Genomic DNA, 21,813 nt, shown 5'->3' with positions numbered 1-21,813 from the left:
GACATGAAAATGAAATGAAAATCGCTTATTGTCACAAGTAGACTTCAATGAAGTTACTGTGAAAAGCCCTAGTCGCCACATTCTGGCGCCTATTCGGGCAGGCTGTTACGGGAATTGAACCGTGCTGCTGGTCTGCCTTGGTCTGCTTTCAAAGCCAGTGATTTAGCCCTGTGCTAAACAGCCGCCTTATGTGGAGACCCGGTATTACGAGGTCCAGGTTGCCACCTGTGCTGTCATTGAGTGGTGCATCGTTATGCGGTTCCGATGCCTTGACCGCTCTGCTGGTGCCCTGCAGTACACCCCCCAGAGGGTCACCCTGCTTTGTGGTGACCTGCTATGCCCTTCACAACCTGGCACAGCAGTGGGACGACATGCTGCAGAAGGAGGAGGAGGGACATGCGGCTTTGTCTAAAGATGAGGGCGAGGAGGGGCCAGACCAGGAAGAGCAAGGGGAGGACCCATGGAAGCAACTGGAGGAAGGAGAACAGACACTGGCGAGGGTCCGGCATTCCCAGAGAGCCAGGGAGGCCCTAATCCTTGCTCACCTCTCATAGGACAAGGTTTTCCCCACCATCTCATCCCCAACCCCAATCTGCTCCTCCCCCCCACCCGTGACTATCCTATTCCACCCTCCCAGGGTCTGTTTAACATCACTCCAGGGTGATGGGCTTGATTTGGCACTTTAAGCAGTGCTCAAAACCTGCTGTTAGGTAAGCTATGATGCTCCTCAGTCTATGCAATAGTCTGACTCCTGTCTTTCAGCACACCCATCACCTGCACAGGGTGCTTCAGGGGCCCCAGATCTAGGACCACTGCGCCCGGGGAGGATGGGCTGGGGGAGTGCAGAGGGCAATAGGGGGTGGGGGTGCAGGCCAGCTTGCATAACATGACAGAGGCTTCACATGTCACAGGTGTAACATGTTTTAATTGTGAACATTCGAAACCCTAACTGTCCATAGCTAACGATGGGACCCTGGCGCTGTGAAGCCACAGTGCTATCCACTTGTGCTACCGTGCTGCCCAGACTAGAGGCTCCTGTTTGAAATAGGAATCACATTTTAATGTAATACAATACATAATGCGCACACACACCCTTTAAAGCTTCTCCTTATCCTGTTTAAGTAATTCAAACTGCGCACTGTGAAGGAAATAACAGCAACAAGGCCAGGTTTCACCTTGTGAAACCAAAGGAAGTCATGCTGGACTTAAAGTGTTGTCAGGAAACCTCCCATAGTTTTAGCAAGAGGAGTGGAAGACTCCTCCAACTCGTGCACCCCGGCTGGCCAACACGCTCGCATAGCCTCCTCCATCTGAAGGACTTTCACCTCAACCCCTTTATTCTTAAGATACTCCAGTATTCTTTCCTAGTCTTGCCTATATTATTTGTCCCACTGTGGACCCAACAACTGGATCCTCCCCCTCCCACTCCAATATCCTTTCAAACCGATTAGAGATGTCCCTCACCCTGGCAGGCAACATACCATGCGGGACTCTCGGTCCTGCTTCCAAAGGATGCTATCAGTTCCTCTAATTATAGAATCCCCTACAATTACCACTTGTCTTTTTACTCCCCTGCTTGAATGGCCTCCTGTACCACGGTGCAGTGGTCGGCTAGCTCATCCTCCCTCCAGCCCTTTTCCTCATCCATACAGGGACAAGGTTGTTGGACAAGGTCAAGAGCTGAGGCTCCTCCATTTCTGAATTCAGGATCCATCTACCTGCCCCACCTGCAGTCACACCCTGCTCTCCCTGACCATTGGCTGAATTTTGAGGTACTTAATCTACCGGGTGTGACTGCCTCCTTTCTGCATTGGACATGCTGGTCCCATGGTCACGCTGTTCAAACTGACGGCTGCTGCAGCTGCTTTTCAGGTGGCACTGGCAGCCCTGTGGTTGGCATCTCCAAAATGGGGAGCAGCTCTCCAGGGTGCCATGGCTGTGTGCTGTCTGGAGTGTGTTCGGAGGGAGCGGTTTAGGTGCTGCCCCCCCTTGTTAGCGGTGAGCTTCCGCGTACAGTCCAGGAAAATCATCTGGCAGGACAGCCATTTCCACTGTGAAGCCCATAGGGGACTATTTCCAGCATTAATTGACGTTAGATACCGGTCGCGGTCTAGCCGGTTCAGCCATCAGGAAGTAAGTCGTGCCCGCTACCTCACTTAAGTGCTTCTCCCATTAGAACGTCCTGGGGGCAGGCACAGGTTGCAACCTGTGCCGCCTGTATGTTCTGTGTGACGTTCTTCAATTAAATCAATGAGGAATTGTTATGTATCTGGAAATGCATTTTTGCTGGCTGTGAATCATGTGATGTGTACTGACATCAGCAGCGTGTTTGCACAGGCTTTGAGCAGATCAGCATCTTGATTGAGCAACACCTTAATAAACCTCTCATCGTGTTTTCCAAGAATCCAGAGTGTGGGTACCTTCGTGCCTTTTCCCTTTGTGACAACAGAGAAATACAACAGGAGCAAAAATAATGACAAGGAGTGAGGCAGAAAAATCGCTGGAAAGAAGATTTCAGTCAACTAATTTGGGGCCAGCATCAGGAGCAACGGAAGATTCCCGGACCGAACTTGCATGCACACATCATTGGGCGAAGCACAGCCGCCGATGTGAAGATTTACCAAAAGTTTTTGACAGCAACGCTGAGTAAGACGAACAACAGTTTCTTTGTTGTCGTAAAGAGAAAAGGTATGGAAGTGCCCACACTCTGGTTTATTAATGGTGTTGCTCATACAATCAAGATGGTGATCTGCGCAAAACGTGCACAAACACTCTGCTGATGTCACTGTACATCACATGACGCTTATCCGGCAAAAATATATTCCCAGAAACATAACACCTCTCCCTCTTTACTTTATTAGGGCAACACAACAATTAACATTTATACAACGGGTTGCCTGATATTTTCTTTATATACATGCATGCAATTCAATAACACCAGGTTAAAGTCCAACAGGTTTGTTCCGAATCACTAGCTTTCGGAGCACAGCTCCTTTCTCAGGCAAAAGCTAGTGATTTGGAACAAACCTGTTGGACTTTAAACTGGTGTTGTAAGACTTCTTACTGTACTCACCCCATCCAATGCTGGCGTCTCCATATCATAGCAATTCAATAAGACAGTCTCTGTGGTAGACCTTTTTGGTAGAATTAGGCATTCTTGCTACTCGGCTACTTGCGACCTCAGAAGTACCTCATTCCCTTTTGTAGATAGTACTTCTTGAGTCATTACTTCAGTACCTATCACGATAGACATTGAAAGGTCTTCAAAAATAGAATCTGAACTCATCTCTGCCTCTGGTCTCCATGCCAAAGTACAGCTCTCTAGATCTTCTAAAGATGGATCTTCTTGAGACATTTCAGCAAACTCACTTTGTGCAGCAAGTAACTGATCAGCAAGACGTTGCCAAACTCTTTCACCGTCCGTCTGTACAGTGTATAATATTGCACCTATCTTTACTGGGATTCTAGCTGGTGTCCATTTCTAGTTGGTGGTGTAATATCTAGCTAACCCTCTCTCTCCCAGTTGAATTCTCATCTTCGAGAGATTTTCTCCCTTCTAGAAATTTGTGTTTGTTGCTATTGTTTGACAATCTCTGAAGTATCAGGTGGAGTTGACAAATCAAACTGTAATTTCCTCTTAAACAAAAGCATTCCAGTGAACCTTTCTTGGCAGCATGTACAGTGTTCTGAAAAGATCTTAGAAATGTGTTTACTCTTCTTGATAATGGTCCCTGGGGCGTCATTCTCCAACCCCCCGCCGGGTCGGAGAATGGCCGTTGGCCGCCGTGAATCCCGCCCCCGCCCCCGCCGAAGTCTCCGGTACTGGAGATTGGGCGGGGGCGGGAATTGGGCCACACCGGTTGGCGGGACCCCCCGCTCAATTCTCCGGCCCGGATGGGCCGAAGTCCCGCCCAGAAATTGCCTGTCCCGCCGGCGTAAATCAAAGCTGGTATTTACCGGCGGGACTAGGCGGCGTGGGCGGGCTCCGGGGTCCTGGGGGGGCGCGGGGCGATCTGACCCCGGGGGGTGCCCCCACGATCGGGGCCCACCGATCCGCGGGCGGGCCTGTGCCGTGGGGGCACTCTTTCCCTTCCGCCTCCGCCACGGCCTCCACCATGGCGGAGGCGGAAGAGACTCTCCCCACTGCGCATGCGCAGGAAACTGTCGGCGGCCGCTGACGCTCCCGCGCATGTGCCGCATTTCCGCGCCAGCTGGCGGGGCAACAAACGCCATTTCCGCCAGCTGGCGGGGCAACAAACGCCATTTCCGCCAGCTGGCGGGGCGGAAATCCCTCCGGCGCCGGCCTAGCCCCTCAATGTTGGGGCTCAGCCCCCAAAGATGCGGAGCATTCCGCACCTTTGGGCCGGCGCGATGCCCGTCTGATTGGCGCCGTTTTTGGCGCCAGTCGGCGGACATCGCGCCGTTGGGGGAGAATTTCGCCCCTGGTCTTTCGATGCTTTGATAGGATGCTTTCATGATTGCACAAAACGTTCAGCCAATCTATTTGTTGCTGGATGACATGGAGCTGAGTTGATATGGTGTATACCATTCCCTTTCAAGTGATTCTCAAACTCCTTAAAAGTAAACTGCGTACCATTATCACTGACAATCTACTCTGGTGCTCCGAATCTTGCGAGTACTTTGTCTAGTTTCTCAATGGTCTGCTCAGTCATCGTTGACTTCATTATCGTGACTTCTGGCCATACAAGAAATCCAAGTACGACCTCCGCAAAGCCATCAGAGATGCTAAGAGAGAATATCAAACCAAGCTAGAGTCACAGACAGACTCTCGGCGGTTGTGGCAAGGACTAAACAACATAACGGGCTACAAAGCGAAGCCGAGCAGTATCTCTGGCAGCAGCGCACCCCTCCCCGATGAACTCAATGCATTCTATGCTCGGTTCGAGCAGGTAACCAACAATCCGCTGTAGAGTGCCCCAGCAGACCATCATTCACCCATACCCACCATCACAGCTTCCAAAGTCAGATTGGCCTTCCTGAAAGTGAACCCTCGGAAGGCGACGGGCCCGGACGGGATCCCTGGTCGTGCACTCAGAGCCTGCGTGGACCAGCTGGCAGAGGTATTCACGGACATCTTTAACCTGTCCCTACTCCACTCCGAGGTCCCCACCTGCTTCAAGAAGACAACCATCATACCGGTACCGAAGAAGAACCAGACAACGTGCCTCAATGATTACCGACCAGTGGCCCTGACTCCAGTCGTAATGAAGTGCTTCGAGAGGTTGATCATGAAGCGCATCACCACCAGACTCCCAGAACGCCTTGATCCACTGCAATTCGCATACCGCTGCAACCGGTCCACATCAGACACCATTTCCCTGGCCCTACACTCATCCCTAGAGCATCTCTAAAGCAAGGACTCCTACATTAGACTCCTATTTATTGACTACAGCTCCGCCTTCAACACCATAATCCCAGCCAAGCTCATATCAAAGCTCCAAAACCTAGGACTTGGCTCCCCACTCTGCAACTGGATCCTCGATTTTCTGACCAACAGACCACAATCAGTAAGAAGGAACAACAACACCTCCTCCACAATAGTCCTCAACACCGGTGCCCTGCAAGGCTACGTACTTAGCCCCCTACTCTACTCCCTGTACACACACGACTGCGTGGCAAAACTTGGTTCCAACTCCATCTACAAGTTTGCTGACGATACAACCATAGTGGGCCGGCTCTCGAATAACGACGAGTCCGAATACAGGAGGGAGATAGAGAATCTAGTGGAGTGGTGTAGCGACAACAATCTCTCCCTCAATGCCAGCAAAACTAAAGAGCTGATAATTGACTTCAGGAAGCAAAGTACTGTACACACCCCTGTCAGCATCAACGGGGCTGAGGTGGCGATAGTTAGCAGTTTCAAATTCCTAGGGGTGCACATCTCCATAAATCTGTCCTAGTCCACCCACGTCGACGCTACCACCAAGAAAGCACAACAGCGCCTATACTTCCTCAGGATACTAAGGAAATTCGGCATGTCCACATTAACCCTTACCAACTTTTACAGATGCAACATAGAAAGCATCCTATCGGGCTGCATCACAGCCTGGTATGGCAACTGCTCGGCCCAGGACCGCAAGAAACTTCAGAGAGTCGTGAACACCTCCCAGTCCATCACACAAACCTGCCTCCCATCCATTGACTGAATCAACACCTCCCGCTGCCTGGGGAAAGCGGGCAGCATCATCAAAGATTCCTCTCACCCGGCTTACTCACTCTTCCAACTTCTTCCATCGAGCAGGAGATACAGAAGTCTGAGAACACGCACGAACAGATTCAAAAACAGCTTCTTCCCCACTGTCACCAGACTCCTAAATGACCCTCTTATGGACTGACCTCATTAACACTACACCCTGTATGCTTCATCCGATGCCAGTGCTTACGTAGTTACATTATATATGTTGTGTTGCCCTATTATGTATTTTCTTTTATTCCCTTTTCTTCTCATGAACTGAATGATCTGTTGAGCTGCTCACAGAAAAATACTTTTCACTGTACCTCGGTACACGTGACAATAAACAAATCCAATCCAATCCAATTTCGAGTACGTGTCCACAATCACTAAGAACATGTGACCCTCCAGTGTCCAGCATAATCGATATGTCTTCTCTGCCATGGCTCAGTTGGCCATTCCCATGGATGTAAGGTTGTTATGGTGGAGTGTTCCTTAGTTTTGCAGAAGATTTTAATTGCCCAACTTTCTCTTCAATTTGAGCAGACGCCACACAGACAGTGACTTAAGCCGGGAATCAAACCACTGTGCTACCCATAACTTACAGCCCTTTCAGAACTGGTGTATATTCAGGAAATTTGCATGAGCTGCACTTTTACAACAAGCGATACAACAAGTGAGAGTGGAACTATGTTGAGTGGCAGAATAGTAGAGGTTTTATGGAATCAATGTAAAAAATTATGGAAATTTGGGGATAATGTTATCTGGTCACTTGTTCGAAAATGACCTGAATGCTTTGTACCTAAACTGGCATTATGCTATATCCATCAAAATCCAGGTCAGTACAAAGTAGTATGGTCTTGGGCCATAAAGAGCATCAGGTTCCAGGCTGGATTCCTAGCCAATGGTAAACTTAGTTGTAACTAAACGCCGACTGGATGACAACTTTGTGGAACACCTTTGCTCAGTTTGCAAGCATGACCCCGACCTTCCGGTTGTTTGCCATTTCAACTCACCATCTTGCTCTCCGGTCCATATGTTTTGTTGCAATGTTGCAATGAAGCCCAACTCAAATGGGAAGCACAGCACCTGATCTTCCGATTAGGCACCTTACAGCCTACTGGACTCAACAATCAGTTCAACAGCTTCAGACTGTGAACGATTTTCTCCATCTTGACCCCCTTTTTATCAACCAATTTTGTTTGTCCCATTGCACCCCCCACCCACCCCCCACACACACACAGAGTCACTTGTTCCTTAATTTAGTTTTTACAGAGCACTATTCTGCTATTAACATATTCTGCTATCTGACCTTTATGCCACTGTCAGCACCTTCTTTCGTCTTGTGCCCAAAACATCTTTGTCCAATCTCTCCTTGCTCCCACCTATCCCTGGCCTGGAACCTGATGGTCTTTATGGCCCAAGACCATACTACTTTGTACTGACCTGGATTTTGCTGAAAACCGGTGCTGAAAACAGCATAAATATAGCACGGTAACATAGTGGTTAGCACAGTTGCGTCACAGCTCCAGGGTCCCAGGTTCGATTCCTGGCTGGGTCACTGCCTGTGCGGAGTCTGCACGTTCTCCCCGTGTCTGCGTGGGTTTCCTCCGGGTGCTCCGGTTTTCTCCCACAGTCCAAAGATGTGTGGGTTAGGTGGATTGGCCATGCTAAATTGTGTCCAAAAATCGTTAAGTGGGGGTTACTGGGTTACGGGGATTGGGCAGGTGCATGGGCTTGAGTAGGGTGCTCTTTGTAAGGGCTGGTGTAGACTTGATGGGCCGAATGCCCTCCTTCTGCACTGCAAATTCTATGATCTATGACCTCCTATTTTGCTCTACCACCTCTTAAACAGTATAACATCCATCACATTTCTCCCTCTCTTTAGCTCTTAAGAAGAAGTCTTATGAACTCAAAATGTTAACTCTGTTTCTCTATCTGCAGGTGCTGCTAGACCTGATGAGGTTTTTCCAGACGCTTCTATTTTTATTTTAGTTATAATACCGAAGCAAACCAGAGTCCAAGAAGTCAGCTAAGTGGGTTCTCCCTGTGAACATATGTCGTAAAGTGCAAATTTAATGAAAAGATTGTTGGTGATGGCATCATGGTTAAACGGGCTGTCCATGTTGTTTAGCATGTTTAGCACAGGGCTAAATTGCTGGCTTTGAAAGCAGACCAAGGCAGGCCAGTTCACGGTTCAATCACCGTACCAGCCTCCCCGAACAGGCGCCGGAATGTGGGGACTAGGGCCTTTTCACAGTAACTTCATTTGAAGCCTACTTGTGACAATAACAATTTCCAATTCCATGATCAATGCTACTGGGTGCAGCACACAGTGGTGCAGTGATTAGCACTGCTGCCTCACGGCACCGAGGACCTGGGTTCAATTCTGGCTCCGGGTCACTGTACGTGTGGAGTTTGCACATTTTCCTTGTGTCTGCATGGATCTCACCCACACAACCCAAAGAGGTGCAGGGTAGGTGGATTGGCCACGCTAAATTGCCCCTTAATTGGCAAAAACAAATTGGGTACTCTAAATTTATTGTTAAAAAATGATCAATGCAACTAAAGAACAATGACTTGTATTGTGAGATACCTGAATATTGGTTACTGCCTTACAGAAAGCCAAAATGGAAGGAGATAAGAGGAAGCAACTAATAATAATCTTTATTGTCACAAGTCGGCTTACATTTTAACACTACAATGAAGTTACAGTGAAAAGCCCCTAGTAGCCCCATTCCGGTGCCTGTTCGGGTACACAGAGGGAGAATTCAGAATGTCCAAATCACCTAACAGCATGGGCGCGAGTCGCTGCTCCCGCGCCGGTTTGGAGAATCACCTGGGTCGCCAGATTTTCCCGCGACGCCGGTCCGACGCCCTCCCGCGATTCACAGAAGCGACCAGATCGGCACAATCGCGTTTTGCACGGCACGGTCCAGTGAATCGCTCGAGACAGTCAAAATGGCGATTCACCGGTACCCCTGCGATTCTCAGTGCCGGATGGGCCGAGCGGCCTGCCCAAAAGGGCGGGTTCCCCCTGGCGCCGTCCACACCTGATCACTGCCGGCGGAAACAGCGCGGGATCGCTGGGGGGGGGCAGCCTGCGGGGAGGGGGGGGGGCCTCAAATGGGGTCTGGCCCGCGATCGGTGCCCACCAATCGTCGGGCCGGCCTCTCTGAAAGAGGACCTCCTTTCTTCCGCAGCCCCGCAAGATCCGTCAGACATCTTCTTGCGGTGCGGACTCGGAGAGGACGGCAACCACGCATGAGCGGGTGACGCCAGTTATGCAGCGCCGGCCGTGTCATGTATGTGGCGCCGCCTTTACGCGGTGCCAAGGCCTGGCACGCGTAAATGACGCGGCGCCGCTCCTAGCCCATTATCGGGCCCTGAATCGGTCGGAATACGGGCCATTCACAACGGCGTTCATGACGGCGCGAACACTCTGCCTCCATTTCGGAGAATCCCGCCCCAAGTCTTTCGGGTTTGCGGGAGGAAATCGGAGCACCCGGAGGAAACCCACGCAGACACAGGGAGAACGTACAGACTCCACACAGACAATGACCCAAGGGACTCGGGAATCGAGCCAAGGACCCTGGCGCTGTGAAGCAACAGTGCTAACCACTGTGCTACCGTGCCGTCCATCTGGTCAATGACAAAGTAATGTATTTATGAGTGGGAATGAAAAGGGCTATCTTTTGTTAATATTGAAATGAAGAGTGAAGTGAATCATTTTTGAGTATGACAGAAAACATATCCAAGAAAGATGAGAATCAGTGACAAAACTCAAATGGGTACGAAATGCAACTGATAATGTAAAATATGGGTCTTTGAATTTTCTTAACTTCACATTTCTTAAATTGAATGTTTAAATTTTGTACATAGGAACTTTTATGAACAAATAAACCACCTCTATTTAAAGCAAATGTTTAGTTGAAATATTGAAAAGCATAAAGCATAAAATCCCCCATCGTACTATTGCCGAGCTTGTCAACAGAGAAACGATACAGACATTCTGAATTCTCTGTCTGTGACCCGAACAGGCGCCGGAATGGGGATACTAGGGGCTTTTCACAGTAACTTCATTGTAGTGTTAATGTAAGCCTACTTGTGACAATAAAGATTATTATTATTTGCTTCCTCTTATCTCCTTCCCCTTTGTGACAAAGCAACAATGCTGCAGTTATATATAACTTTTAGAAACTGCATAACTTTACCTAAAAAAACAGAAAAAAGCATTATATTGCGGAATATTTATTGCCAATTGTTATATGGCAGGATGAATTTACAGAGTACTCAACATTGCAGCATTTTAATTTTAATTAAAAAAAATAATTTAGAGTACCCAATTAAGGGAAAATTTAGCATGGCCAATTCACCTACCTACCCTACACATCTTTGGGTTGTGGGGGTGAGACCCACGTAGACACAGGAAGAATGTGCAAACTCCACACAAACAGTGACCCGGGGCCTGGTTCGAAATGGGGTCCTCAGCGCCTTAGGCAGCAGTGCTGACCACGTGCCGCCCTGCATTGCAGCATTGAAGCTGCATTTTCACTGCAGCTGCTGTAAGAACTTGCTTAAAACATTACTAATTGTGTCCACATCACTTCATTTTGATATCAATTCGATCTGAATATGTTTGCTCACTAGTTCATTTGATTGGAAATATATAAAGCAATCATAAATTGAACCCGAGATCCAAAGAAGAGTCATATTCAACTCAAGACATTCTCTCTTCAGATGTTTCCAGACCTGCTTTATTCATTCACAGGATCGGGATGTCATTGGCAAAGTGGGCATCCGTTACCCATGCCCAATGGTTCTTGACTAGGTGGTGGTGAGCCAGTTCCTTGTCTACAACTGGACGACTTGCTGGCCATTTCAGGGGGCAGTTGCGTTCCTTTGGGTCTGGAGCAACATATAGCACCAGCCCACGTTTTAGAAAGAGGAACGTGAACAAAATGGGTGTTTATCACAGTCCTGTTCAACCACCACTTTGTTTTATTCCAGATTGCTATAATTAACTGAAATTAAATCTCCCAGCTAGTGTGGTGGGATTTGAACTGGATGACTTCTGGAATAACATGTACACTGTGCTATTATATCGCTTCATTGCAGGAAAATAAACAAGGACACGCGTGGCTATTGGACGGAAGTGACATTCTCGAAGTGGATTAAGAGCAGTCTAAACCAGACTTTCTAAACTCGGGCTTCGTGAAGAAATCTTTCGGGCAGAATATTCAGCTGTGTCTCTGTGCCAGCTATCAGCACAAGGCAGCAGCCTTTCTTCACGATCACTCCTGTTTATCGGCGATGTGACCGGGCAGAGCGGCGTTGTTGCCTGGTAACAGTTTGTTACACAAGGACAGCGGCGCCTGACAGCTCTAGCTCACAGGGCACGGGGGAAATCTCTGTGTGCAAAAAAAAATTAAATAAACCAAAGCTGGTCAACCAAATCATTCCTCTTGTTAGAGACTCACATTTCCGAGGCAAACGTTGTGGAATCATGGCTTCCCGAAATGCTGGGACACTCATAACTAACTACAATGCGACATACATTCCTCCTGCCTTAATGCCAGGGTAAGATTAATGGTGCATTGGTAAGATTAAATATCAGAATTTGTGTTGTGCTGCTCATGATTGTAAGTGTTATTGTTTACATTGTTCAGAAATCCGGGGCGCGATTCTCCACTCCCACGCCGGTTGGGAGAATCGCCTGGGCCGCCAAAATTTCCGGGGACGCCGGTCCGACGCCCTCCCGTGATTCTCCCAGGTGGCGGGAACGGCCCGGTCGAGTTTCGCGGGCCGCAGGCCGGAGAATCGCCGGAGACACCGAAAGTGGCGATTCTCCGGCACCCCCGCTATTCTGAGGCCCGGGTGGGCCGAGCGGCCAGGCCAAAACGGCGGGTTCCCCCCGGCGCCGTCCACACCTGGTCGCTGCAGTCGTGGGCGGTGCGTGAACGCTGGGGGGGCGGCCTGTGGGGGGGGCGAGGGGGGATCCTGCACCGGGCTTCACCTGGAATGTGGGGTGGCCCGCGATCGGTGCCCCCCCCGATCGTCGGGCAGTCCTCTCTGAAGGAGGACCTCCTTCCTTCCGCGGCCCCGCAAGATCCGCCCCCCATCTTCTTGCGGGGCGGACTTAGAGAGGATGGCAACTACGCATGCGCGGGTTGGCGCCGGCCAATGCGCGGATGACGTCCATTATGCAGCGCTGGCCACGTCATCTATGCGGTGCCGCTTTTACGCGGGCGACAAGGCCTGGCACGTGTAGATGACGCGGCTCCGATACTGCCCCATTGTCAGGACCTGAATTGGTCGGGACCGGGGCCGTTCCGCGCCGTCGTGAACCTCGACGGCGTTCACGATGACGCGGCCACTTCGCCGTGGGAGTGGAGAATCCCGCCCCTGGGGTGGGATTCTCCGTCGACCGACGCCTGATTCGGGAAATGCGTTTGGCCAGAGAATGGTACGTGAGGCGCCCAAGAGAATGCCAAGCTCTGGTGCAGGCGGCGTCAGTGCGTTCTAGTCTGATTGTACACTTGTGGTTTTAAAATCGGGGAACAGGCACTGTGGCTGCTGAGCGAGGGAGAGGAGGTAGGACATGTTCCCAGAGGCATGACTGTGCGCTGCTGGTCCTGATGCTGGGCAGGCTGGCTGGGGGGGACGGGGGGGGGGGGGACGAGGAGGGAGCAGCAAGGGTAATGGGGGTGACCAGGGGATGGGCTGTGGGTGTCAGGGTGACCCCACTCCCCGGGACCAAGGTGCCCAGGCACAGACCACCAGAATACAAGACCAGGGATGTACTTCTGAGGCTATATAAGGCTCTGGCCAGACCCCATTTGGAGTATTGTGGGCAGTTTTGGGCTCCGTATCTAAGGAAGGCCTTGGAAAGGGTCCAGAGGAGGTTCACAAGAATGATCCCTGGAATGGAGCTTGTCGTATGAGGAACTGTTGAGGATTCTGGATCTGTACTCATTGGAGTTTAGAAGGATGAGGGGGGATCTTATTGAAACTTAGACGATACTGCAAGGCCTGGATAGAGTGGACGCGGAGAGGCTGTTTCTTATTTCTAGGGAAAACTAGAACCAGAGGACACAATCTCAGACTAAAGGGACTATCCTTTAACACAGAGATGAGGAGGAATTTCTTCAGCCAGAGGATGGTGGAACTCTTTGCCGCAGAAGGCTGTGGAGGCCAAATCACTGAGTGTCTCTAAGACAGAGATGGATAGGTTCTTGATTAATAAGGGGATCAGAGGTTATGGGGAGAAGGCAGGAGAATGGGGATGAGAAAAATAGCAGCCATGATTGAATGACAGCAGACTCGCTGGGCCCAGTGCCCTAATCCTGCTCCTATGTCTTATGGTCTTATGGCCATTGCAGCGGCCAGCAAAGCAGCAATCTTGCTGCACACCCCATTGACCGCCCACCGTGGCCCATGGTTGCGCAGAGTGACCCTGGTCGTATGGGTACCTCCACCTCACCACCCCCCGCATCCGACTCCCCTCAACCCCCCCAACCACCCCCCCCCCCCCCCCAACGAGGCGCCGCCCACTGGCGGGCATCACACAGCCCACTCAAGGGCAACAGCCACAGAAGCTCCTATAAGAAGGTGCCGGACGGGGGACGTGGAGCATACCGCTGGCATGGGTGGCGCAAGCCACTGGTACCCCTGTCAGCAGGGATGGGTGCCGGGGCCAGAGGCCCCCGTGATGCCAAGCACCGATGGGGCCAGCGGTGTAGTGTGGTGAACAGAGTGCCGGGGCGGGGAGGGGGGGGGTGGGGGGGTGGGAGCCTTGTGGGTATGGACATGGGGGAAGGGGGGATGATGGACAAGTGGGGACGGGGCTGCAGTGCAGGCCTGTGCCACCGTGCAGCCCGTTGGACCTGGCTGGGCAGAGGGGTATGCACAATGCTAACACGCCTGCCTTTCATCCCCTGCAGGCAATGTCTATCAGAATCCAACCAGGAATGGTGGCCTTCATCCTGGCCTCCACAGCCCTGGGGGATGCACTGATGCTATATGAGCAGGAGCTGCTCGAGGAGGACCCTGAAGACCAGGAGCTTGTCCCAGAGGAACAGGAGCCAGTTGCTGAGGATGGAGAGCCAGCCAACCAACAGGCCATGAAGGAACTGGGAAGGAGGCGTCCCAGCAGGCCTCTTGTGTACTGGCAGCGCCTGTCATTCGAGGACCGACCGGACTGGACATGCCGTTAATAACTCCGGCTGAGCAAGGGACCGTACTGAATATCTGCCAGCTCATGGCGTATCCAGCACTGTTGGGGTATGGTGGAGGACACCTGCTCCCTGTGGCCGTCAAGGTCATGGGATCCTTCCAGGCGCTGAGTGGGGACCTGTCCAGGATCTCACAGACCTCGGTGCACAGGATCATCCGCTCCATAAGGAGGCCCTATATGTCTGGTCAGGACAATATACCAAATTCAATGTGGAACGAGCCCACCAGGCTGCCCAGGCAGCTGGGCTCGCCACCATCGCTGAGGTGTCCCAGGTCCAGGAGGTGATCGATGGCATGCATGCCATCCTACGAGCACCAGCCCATGATGGGCCAGTCTTCACAAACCAAAAGCGGTCCACTCGATGAATGTGCAGCTGGTGTGTGACCATGAGCTGCTCATGATGCACATCTGCGACCGATACCCGAGCAGTGCACATGACACCTTCATCCTCAACGGTTCCTGAAATCTTCAAGGCGCATGCCGGGTGAGTGGTTGGCACCTGGGCAATGGGTTATCCGCTGTGATTGTGGCAGATGACGCCTATCCGGAGGCCATAGACCGACACGGAGACCTGCTGCAACGATGCCGTACAGCGACCAGTGGGGCTTCAGCATCCTGAAAATGCGGCTCAGGTGCCTTGACCGCTCTGGAGAAGCCGTCCAGTTTAAGAGGGTCGCCCACATCATGGTGTCCTGTTGCATCCTCTACAATATCGTGCAGCAGAGGAGGAGGAGAATGAATGCTAGGTCTTGTACGACGAGGTGGATGCGGGGAAGGACGAGGATGGGCAGGACATGGGGCCGTGGCAGACACAGGAGGCCTAGGCTAGCGCGCACAAGACGCCCTAATCGCCTCTAGAGTCACCGACTAGGGTGTATTTCCAGTGACATGAACACAGCCCCACCCCCACCCCCCGCATTGGCTCCCATGACCATCCTCCCTATGCCACCTCCGCCCCCTCACTATCCCCCCCCCCCCCCCCCCCCCCCCACCTTGCAACCCCCTCCGCGACACATACGGGTTACAGGCCCTGGGTTGGCAGTAAATGTGGGTCTGCTCCATAGGAAGGAGGACGACGATGACCCGCTCTGTGATGAATTCTGGTGCGCCGCATCTTTTGACGTCTGACTCCTGCCCATGGCACTACTTTCCACCATCCACTTGGATGATCCCTGAATGTGAACTGACCATTTCATCATAATGTCCCACCGAACCCTGAGGATAGTGGGTGGAGCAGGGGGGAAGAGGGATGGACGTGCGATGGGATACTGTGGGCAGTGGCTGCACTGGGATCCCTAGCCTACCCCCAATGCTTGCCCATCTCCCCATCCGCCCTCAGCACCCACTTCGCAGCCAGCCTAGCACAGCCCAACCCTCACACCCTTCTGACAGAGCACCGAGGCAGGTTGCAACATTGAGGACACATGTTTATTGTGAAATGGTGAACATTTATGGACAGGTTTGTGCCCTTGACCCTAATGCTATACTGTGTGCTGCACCCGTGCCAACTTAACTGGTGCCTACCTTTCTGGCCATATGGGCTCTAACGCTACATCTGGGTGGATCTCCCGATGGATGATCAGGAGAGGAGGAGGCCTGCTGTGGCTCCTGCCATTTGACCTCGGTCCCCTTTGGTGGCTGTCCTCTGGAGCGATCGGATCTGGATGGACCCGGCCGTCTCTCGGGTGTCCCAGATGGTGGGGTGCCACTCTCTTCTGCCCACTGCTCATCAAGGACAGGCGGGTGGGGGGGAGTCCAAGGCGCTGTGGTGTTGTGGCACCTGCCCTGCGTGAGTCACCAGCATGAGTCCCATCACTTCCTCCTCGGGATGCCTGATGGTCCCTGAGCTACTCCTTGAGATGGGGGTGTGACCAAGGCTAACCCCTGGGCTCCCCCACCTCCTGGCATTGCCAGTCCTGGCCCGTTCCCGTCTCATCCAGGGTTTCAATGCTCATGGCCATGGAGCAGAGAGAGTGGGTCACCTCCCTCTGGGGCTGTGTCACATCACCCAGTGACTGTGCTACTTCCCTCTGCAACTGGCTCTGGTCGGCCACTGCCCAGGCAGTGCCGGCGATGTCCTCAGTCATGATCCTCAGTCAATGTGTGGAGTGCCGCAGCAATGTTCAGGTGGCTCTGGTACATGCCTGCCTGTGACAGGGCAGCCTTGTCCTGTGCCTCAGCCACTGCCCGCACAGAGTGTCCCAGGCCTTGGACATCTTGACCCACGGTTGACACTTTCGTTCCCGGGCGGCACAGTGGTCCAATAGTTAGCACTGCTCTCTCACAGCACCAGGGATCCAGGTTCGATTCCGACCTCGGTTTCGCCCCATTGTCTAAAGATGTGCAGGTTAAGTGGATTGGCCATGTTAAATTGCCCCAAGGTTAGTGGGGTTATGGGGCGAGGGTGGGGAAATGGGCCGAGTGAGAGTGGTCTTTTGGAGGGTCAGTGCAAACTCGATGGGCCGAATGTCCTCCTTCTGCACTGAAGGAATTCTATGATTCTATGAAGTCATTGTCAGCAATGCCACTTGTGTTGTGTGCACCACATAGTACCTCAGGAGCCTCTTCGCTAAAGTGCCCAAGAAAGGTGTGTCTCTAGGATGGTGGAGAGTGTTGGAGACAGCTGTGATGGGAAGTCAGTGACGTTCTTGAACTGGTGTTCCATGACCTCTCGAGCTGCGATTTGGGGGCTCCCATCTGTGTCCGTGTTCTCCTCCTCGCTGGAATTTGCTTCGGGTTGGGGTCGGGGATGGGGGGACACCAGAAGGGCCCGCCTCATCAGCAAGTGATCCTGCAAGACATGATGCATGATTGGATTGTGCGTTGGGGTGGTGGGTGGTGATGTAGGGATGGTGTGGGGGTGGTGAGGGGGTGATGCCACATGTGCCATGGGGAACCCCAACTCAGCCGACCTTCATCTTGGCGGTTGCCCTCTTTCCGGGCCCACCAATCAGGACCAGTGCCTGTCGCCCCGCTGCGGTGAGGCGCCGCAGATCCGGTGATCCCCCTCCGATCTTTCTCTACTGGCGGCTGTACACCAGGAGATGCTGGGATGCGGGGGGTGCGGGTGTGAGACAGAAAGGGCAACATTTTAGGCAGTCTGTCGCATGTAACACAGGGAAGGTGTGGGCTATTGGTGGTCTCCGTGGCCAATGCACCCGGCTATGGAGGCAGGCATGGAAGATAGCATGTGATGCAGGGTGGGGAGTGCACACACAGCCTGCGGGTGGGGTTCGGTCACTCTCTGGGTGGGCAGAAGGGGTGGCTATAGGGCTTAGTGTCAGGGGCATAGTGTTGCCTACTCACACTGGCTGCCCTGAGGAGGTTGTGTAGTTTCTTCCTGCTCTGTTGTCCGGTCCTGGTGGTGGGCCCACAGCACTCATGACCTCTGCCACCTGTGCCCAGGCCCGATTTACGGCGGCGGCTGGCAACCTGCTTCTCACCCCAGGGTACAGGGTGACCCTCGTTTCTCCTCCACGGTGTCCAACAGGGTCTTGAGCTCTGCATCCGCAAACCGGGATGCCGGTCTCTGCGCTGCCATCTTGTGGGCTGGGATGAGAGTGTGTGGGAAGTGGAGTGTTAATATGCGGCTTGTCAGCCTCTCAATCCTGGCGAATCCAACACCGTTTTTCATTGGAATCATTCGTGTTCCGTGTGGCGCTGGTTAAAGGTCGTTGAATTGTTCCGGGAGCGGCACCAATTTAGTTGTCATAGAAGTCCACCGATTCACATAGATACATTCGTTTCTGAAATGGAAAATCCCGCCCCCAGTGTTTGGAAAATTTCCACCACTGCAGGAATAATGTAGCAACTTTTAGAAGTTATTATTATCTTCTGGTCTGTTATACAATCTTACATTTTTATTCTTCAAATGAGTAACTGTCATATTAAATTCGTAAACATCTCCGTTCCAGTATATAATTCTACGGAAGCCGCAACTGCCCAGGGTCATTCAGTCATTCCTGAACTCACCCAGATTTGTCTTGAAATAAAGTCAAAGGTAGTCACACAAAAATAAAATTGCTCCAACATAAACAAAAATTCAAGGAGTTATTGATTGAGACGGCATCGAGCATCTGTCTAGACATGCATTGAATGTGCACCATCAGAAACTGTTTAGGTTTTATAAAAGCAAATTACTGCGGATGCTGGAATCTGAAACAAAAACAGAAAATACTGGACAATCTCAACAGGGGTAACAGCATCTGTGGAGAGAGAAGGGAGCTGACGTTTCAAGTCTGGATGATTCATTGTCAAAGGTTTTATGTTTGAAGTCCAGCAGTTCGGTCACATTAACCACATAATATGGAAACATAATGGGCGGGATTCTCCGACCCCCCGCCGGGTCGGAGAATCGCCGGGGGCTGGCGTGAATCCCGCCCCTGCCGGTTGCCAAATTCTCCGGCACCGGATATTCGGCGGGGGTGGGAATCGCGCCGCGTCGGTTGGTGGGCCCCCGCCCGGCGATTCTCCGGCCCGCGATGGGCCGAAGTCCCGCTGATGGAATGCCTGTCCCGCCGGCGAGAATCAAACCACCTCTCTTACCGGGGGACAAGGTGGCACGGGCGAGCTCCGGGGTCCTGGGGGGGGGGGGGGCGCGGGGCGATCTGGCCCCGGGGGGGGTGCTCCCACGGTGGCCTGGCCCGTGATCGGGGCCCACCGATCCGCGGGCGGGCCTGTGCCGTGGGAGCACTCTTTTCCTTACGCCTTTGCCATGGTCTCCACTATGGCGGAGGCGGAAGAGACCCCCTCCACGGCGCATGCGCGGAGATGCCGTGAGCAGCCGCTGACGCTCCCGCGCATGTGCCGCACGGCAAAGTCATTTCCGCGCCAGTTGGCGGGGCACCAAAGGCCTTTCCCGCCAGTTGGCGGGGCGGAAATCAGTCCGGCGCGGGCCTAGCCGCTCAAGGTGAGGGCTCAGCCCCTCAAGATGCGGAGAATTCCGCACCTTTGGGGCGGCGCGATGCCGGACTGATTCGCGCCGTTTTTGGCGCCGGTCAGCGGACATCGCGCCGATTGCGGAGAATCCCGCCCAATATAACTTCCAAAGATATGAATATGTCATCCCTTGTCATTCGTGGTCTTGGCCTTATATTTTAATGTCCAGTGAATAACTGTAAAAATGATTAAGCAACCTAGACTGGACTCAAATTGTTGAATCATGGAATAGTGCAGTCCTGTACTGTACTGACCACCTTTTTGTGCATGCAACTTTGAACAGCAATCCAGAGCCGACCCATTTCCTGGCCCTTCCCCTTTTCCCATCTTTATTAAATTCCCCATTGATGGATATTACTACATTTGCTTCTACCAGCCTATCAAGCAGTTCACTCCAAATCCTAACCACACCTGTTTGTGCCCTTTGATTATTGAGCCTTTGGTCATTGACAATAGAGTAATAGATTAATAGAGTCATCGTAAATAAAGAGAAACTATCTAAACCCTTTATTTAAAAAAAATAATTTAGAGTACCCAGTTATTTTTCTTTTCCAATTAAGGGGCACTTTAGCGTGGTTAATCCACCTAACCAGCACATCTTTGAGTTGTGGGGGTGAAACACGGGGTGAATGTGTAAACTCCACACGGACAGTGACCCAGGGCCGGGATTCAAAACTGGGTCCTCAGTGCTGTAGTCCAAGTGCTAACCACTGAGCCACGTGGTGCCTATCTAATCCCTTTATATCTGTAAACACCTACTAGAAATCTCCTCTTAGCCTTGTCAGCTCGAAGGAGCACAACCCCAACTTATCCAATCTATCTATGTCACTGCAATATCTCACCTCTGGAATGATTCCAGTAACTCTGTTCTGTATCTTTGACAAAGCCTTCACACTAAAGTTTAGTCACCAGAAGTAGCCACAATCGGCTGGATTTTAGGACCCCCCACCCCACCCTGCCCCTCCCCCACCCTGCACTGGTGTGTTTGAAAATGTCGGGACTTGTACAATGCATGGATGGTCTTCCCACTGCCATCCCAGACCTGTTTCCCATTTTATATTGGGGAGGGGTGGAAGATGATAATCGTCAGGCAGCCTTAAATGTCTCATTCCACCTCCACTATTTTGTCCAATGCAAAGGGAGATCTCTGCTAGGAGGGTAGCCCAGACACTTTAAATGCGCTGTCTGGTGTCGGCCCCTCCTTTGGTGGTCCTCTGTGCCTACCTGAGGCACTTGTTCCCCATGAACCCTCCTACTGAGCTCTCAAAACTCTTTTCCCAGTCCCTCACCATCTTCACAGAAGCCTGCAAGCCTGGCCTCACTGACATCCTGGACTTACCTTGAAGTCTGGCTCCATAACCCCCTCTAGTTTGGAGACTGCCTTTAGGCCCCGCAGTGGCCAGCACTCAAACCTAGTACTTCTGGGACTACAGAGCTACTGGCCAATCAGATTAGCATGCAGCTCTCTAAGGCTTTCTGCCCAGATGAGGGTGGAAGTCTTGATCTTAGACAATTAACACAGCTTCCAGTGTAAAATGCCAGTGGGGCAGCTAGCTTTTTGGTGGACAGGCTCCCATCCAACATATTAGTTGGAGGTCAGGGAATGTGGCACCCTGTAAAATCCAGTCCAATATTCAAATCGGAGCTGAACTAGTGTTTATATAGTTTGCATAACTCTCTGGCTTTTGTGCTTTATTCCTCTATTTATTCCTAGTGCTTTAATAACTGCTTTGTTGACCTGTTCTACCAACTTCAAACATCTCTCGGTTAATGCATCACTATAAAATTGTACCATTTAGCTTGCATAGCTTCTCCTAATTCTTCACATCATGGTTTCTCTGTTCTTTCATTCCTTTAAAATTGCACCTGTTGTGATATTTTAAGAGAATATGCAAATATAAAGGTCCAGGATGCAAAGCAGCATGTAACTGTCAGTGGTGTGTGAGTGGTTGCAGCTAATGCTATGAATAATGATGGTTGCTGGATCCCTTCAGTAGATCTGCCCAATATATGTGTGTATAAAACCATTCCTATGTGTAACATTGCTGTGTATGCACAAAGGAGGCAATAATGCAACATTTTACCTAGCTTGTTTTTCCTCATTCTTACACCCGAAAGGTACCATCTCACACTTTTCTGCATTGAATTTTATCTACCCATTCCATCAGCCTATTTGTGTCCTCTTGATGCCTGTTGTTATATTCCTCGCTGTTTACTACACTTCCAATTTTCGTGCCAACTGCAAATTTCAAATTCTGCTTTATATCCATCCGCAGGCCATTAATGTAGGTCAAAATTGGCAATGGTCCAAATACCTAGCCCTAGAATCCTTGGAAACAAATATATCTCCCTCTGGTTTGACAAGCATCTGCTACCACCGTGTTCTGATTTCTATCCCTTAAGCAATTAGCTTGAAATCAAATATTAAATATAGAAAATTTGATGT

The 21,813-nt window shown here is 51.5% G+C and overlaps 1 protein-coding gene across 1 annotated transcript in view; it reads left to right on the top strand.

Moving 5' to 3' along the window:
* Positions 1 to 11,545: 11,545 nt before the first annotated feature.
* Positions 11,546 to 21,813, top strand: part of cimip2c (ciliary microtubule inner protein 2C) — a 77,483-nt gene continuing 67,215 nt past the window's right edge. The window contains exon 1 of the mRNA XM_072500693.1: positions 11,546 to 11,773. Within this exon, the coding sequence (XP_072356794.1) occupies positions 11,700 to 11,773 (74 nt within the window). The 5' untranslated portion in view covers positions 11,546 to 11,699. The remainder of the gene's footprint in view (positions 11,774 to 21,813) is intronic.

This window comes from Scyliorhinus torazame, chromosome 4 (genome assembly GCF_047496885.1).
Source record: "Scyliorhinus torazame isolate Kashiwa2021f chromosome 4, sScyTor2.1, whole genome shotgun sequence".
Lineage (NCBI taxonomy): Eukaryota > Metazoa > Chordata > Chondrichthyes > Carcharhiniformes > Scyliorhinidae > Scyliorhinus > Scyliorhinus torazame.
This window is presented reverse-complemented; position numbering and strand designations above follow the sequence as displayed.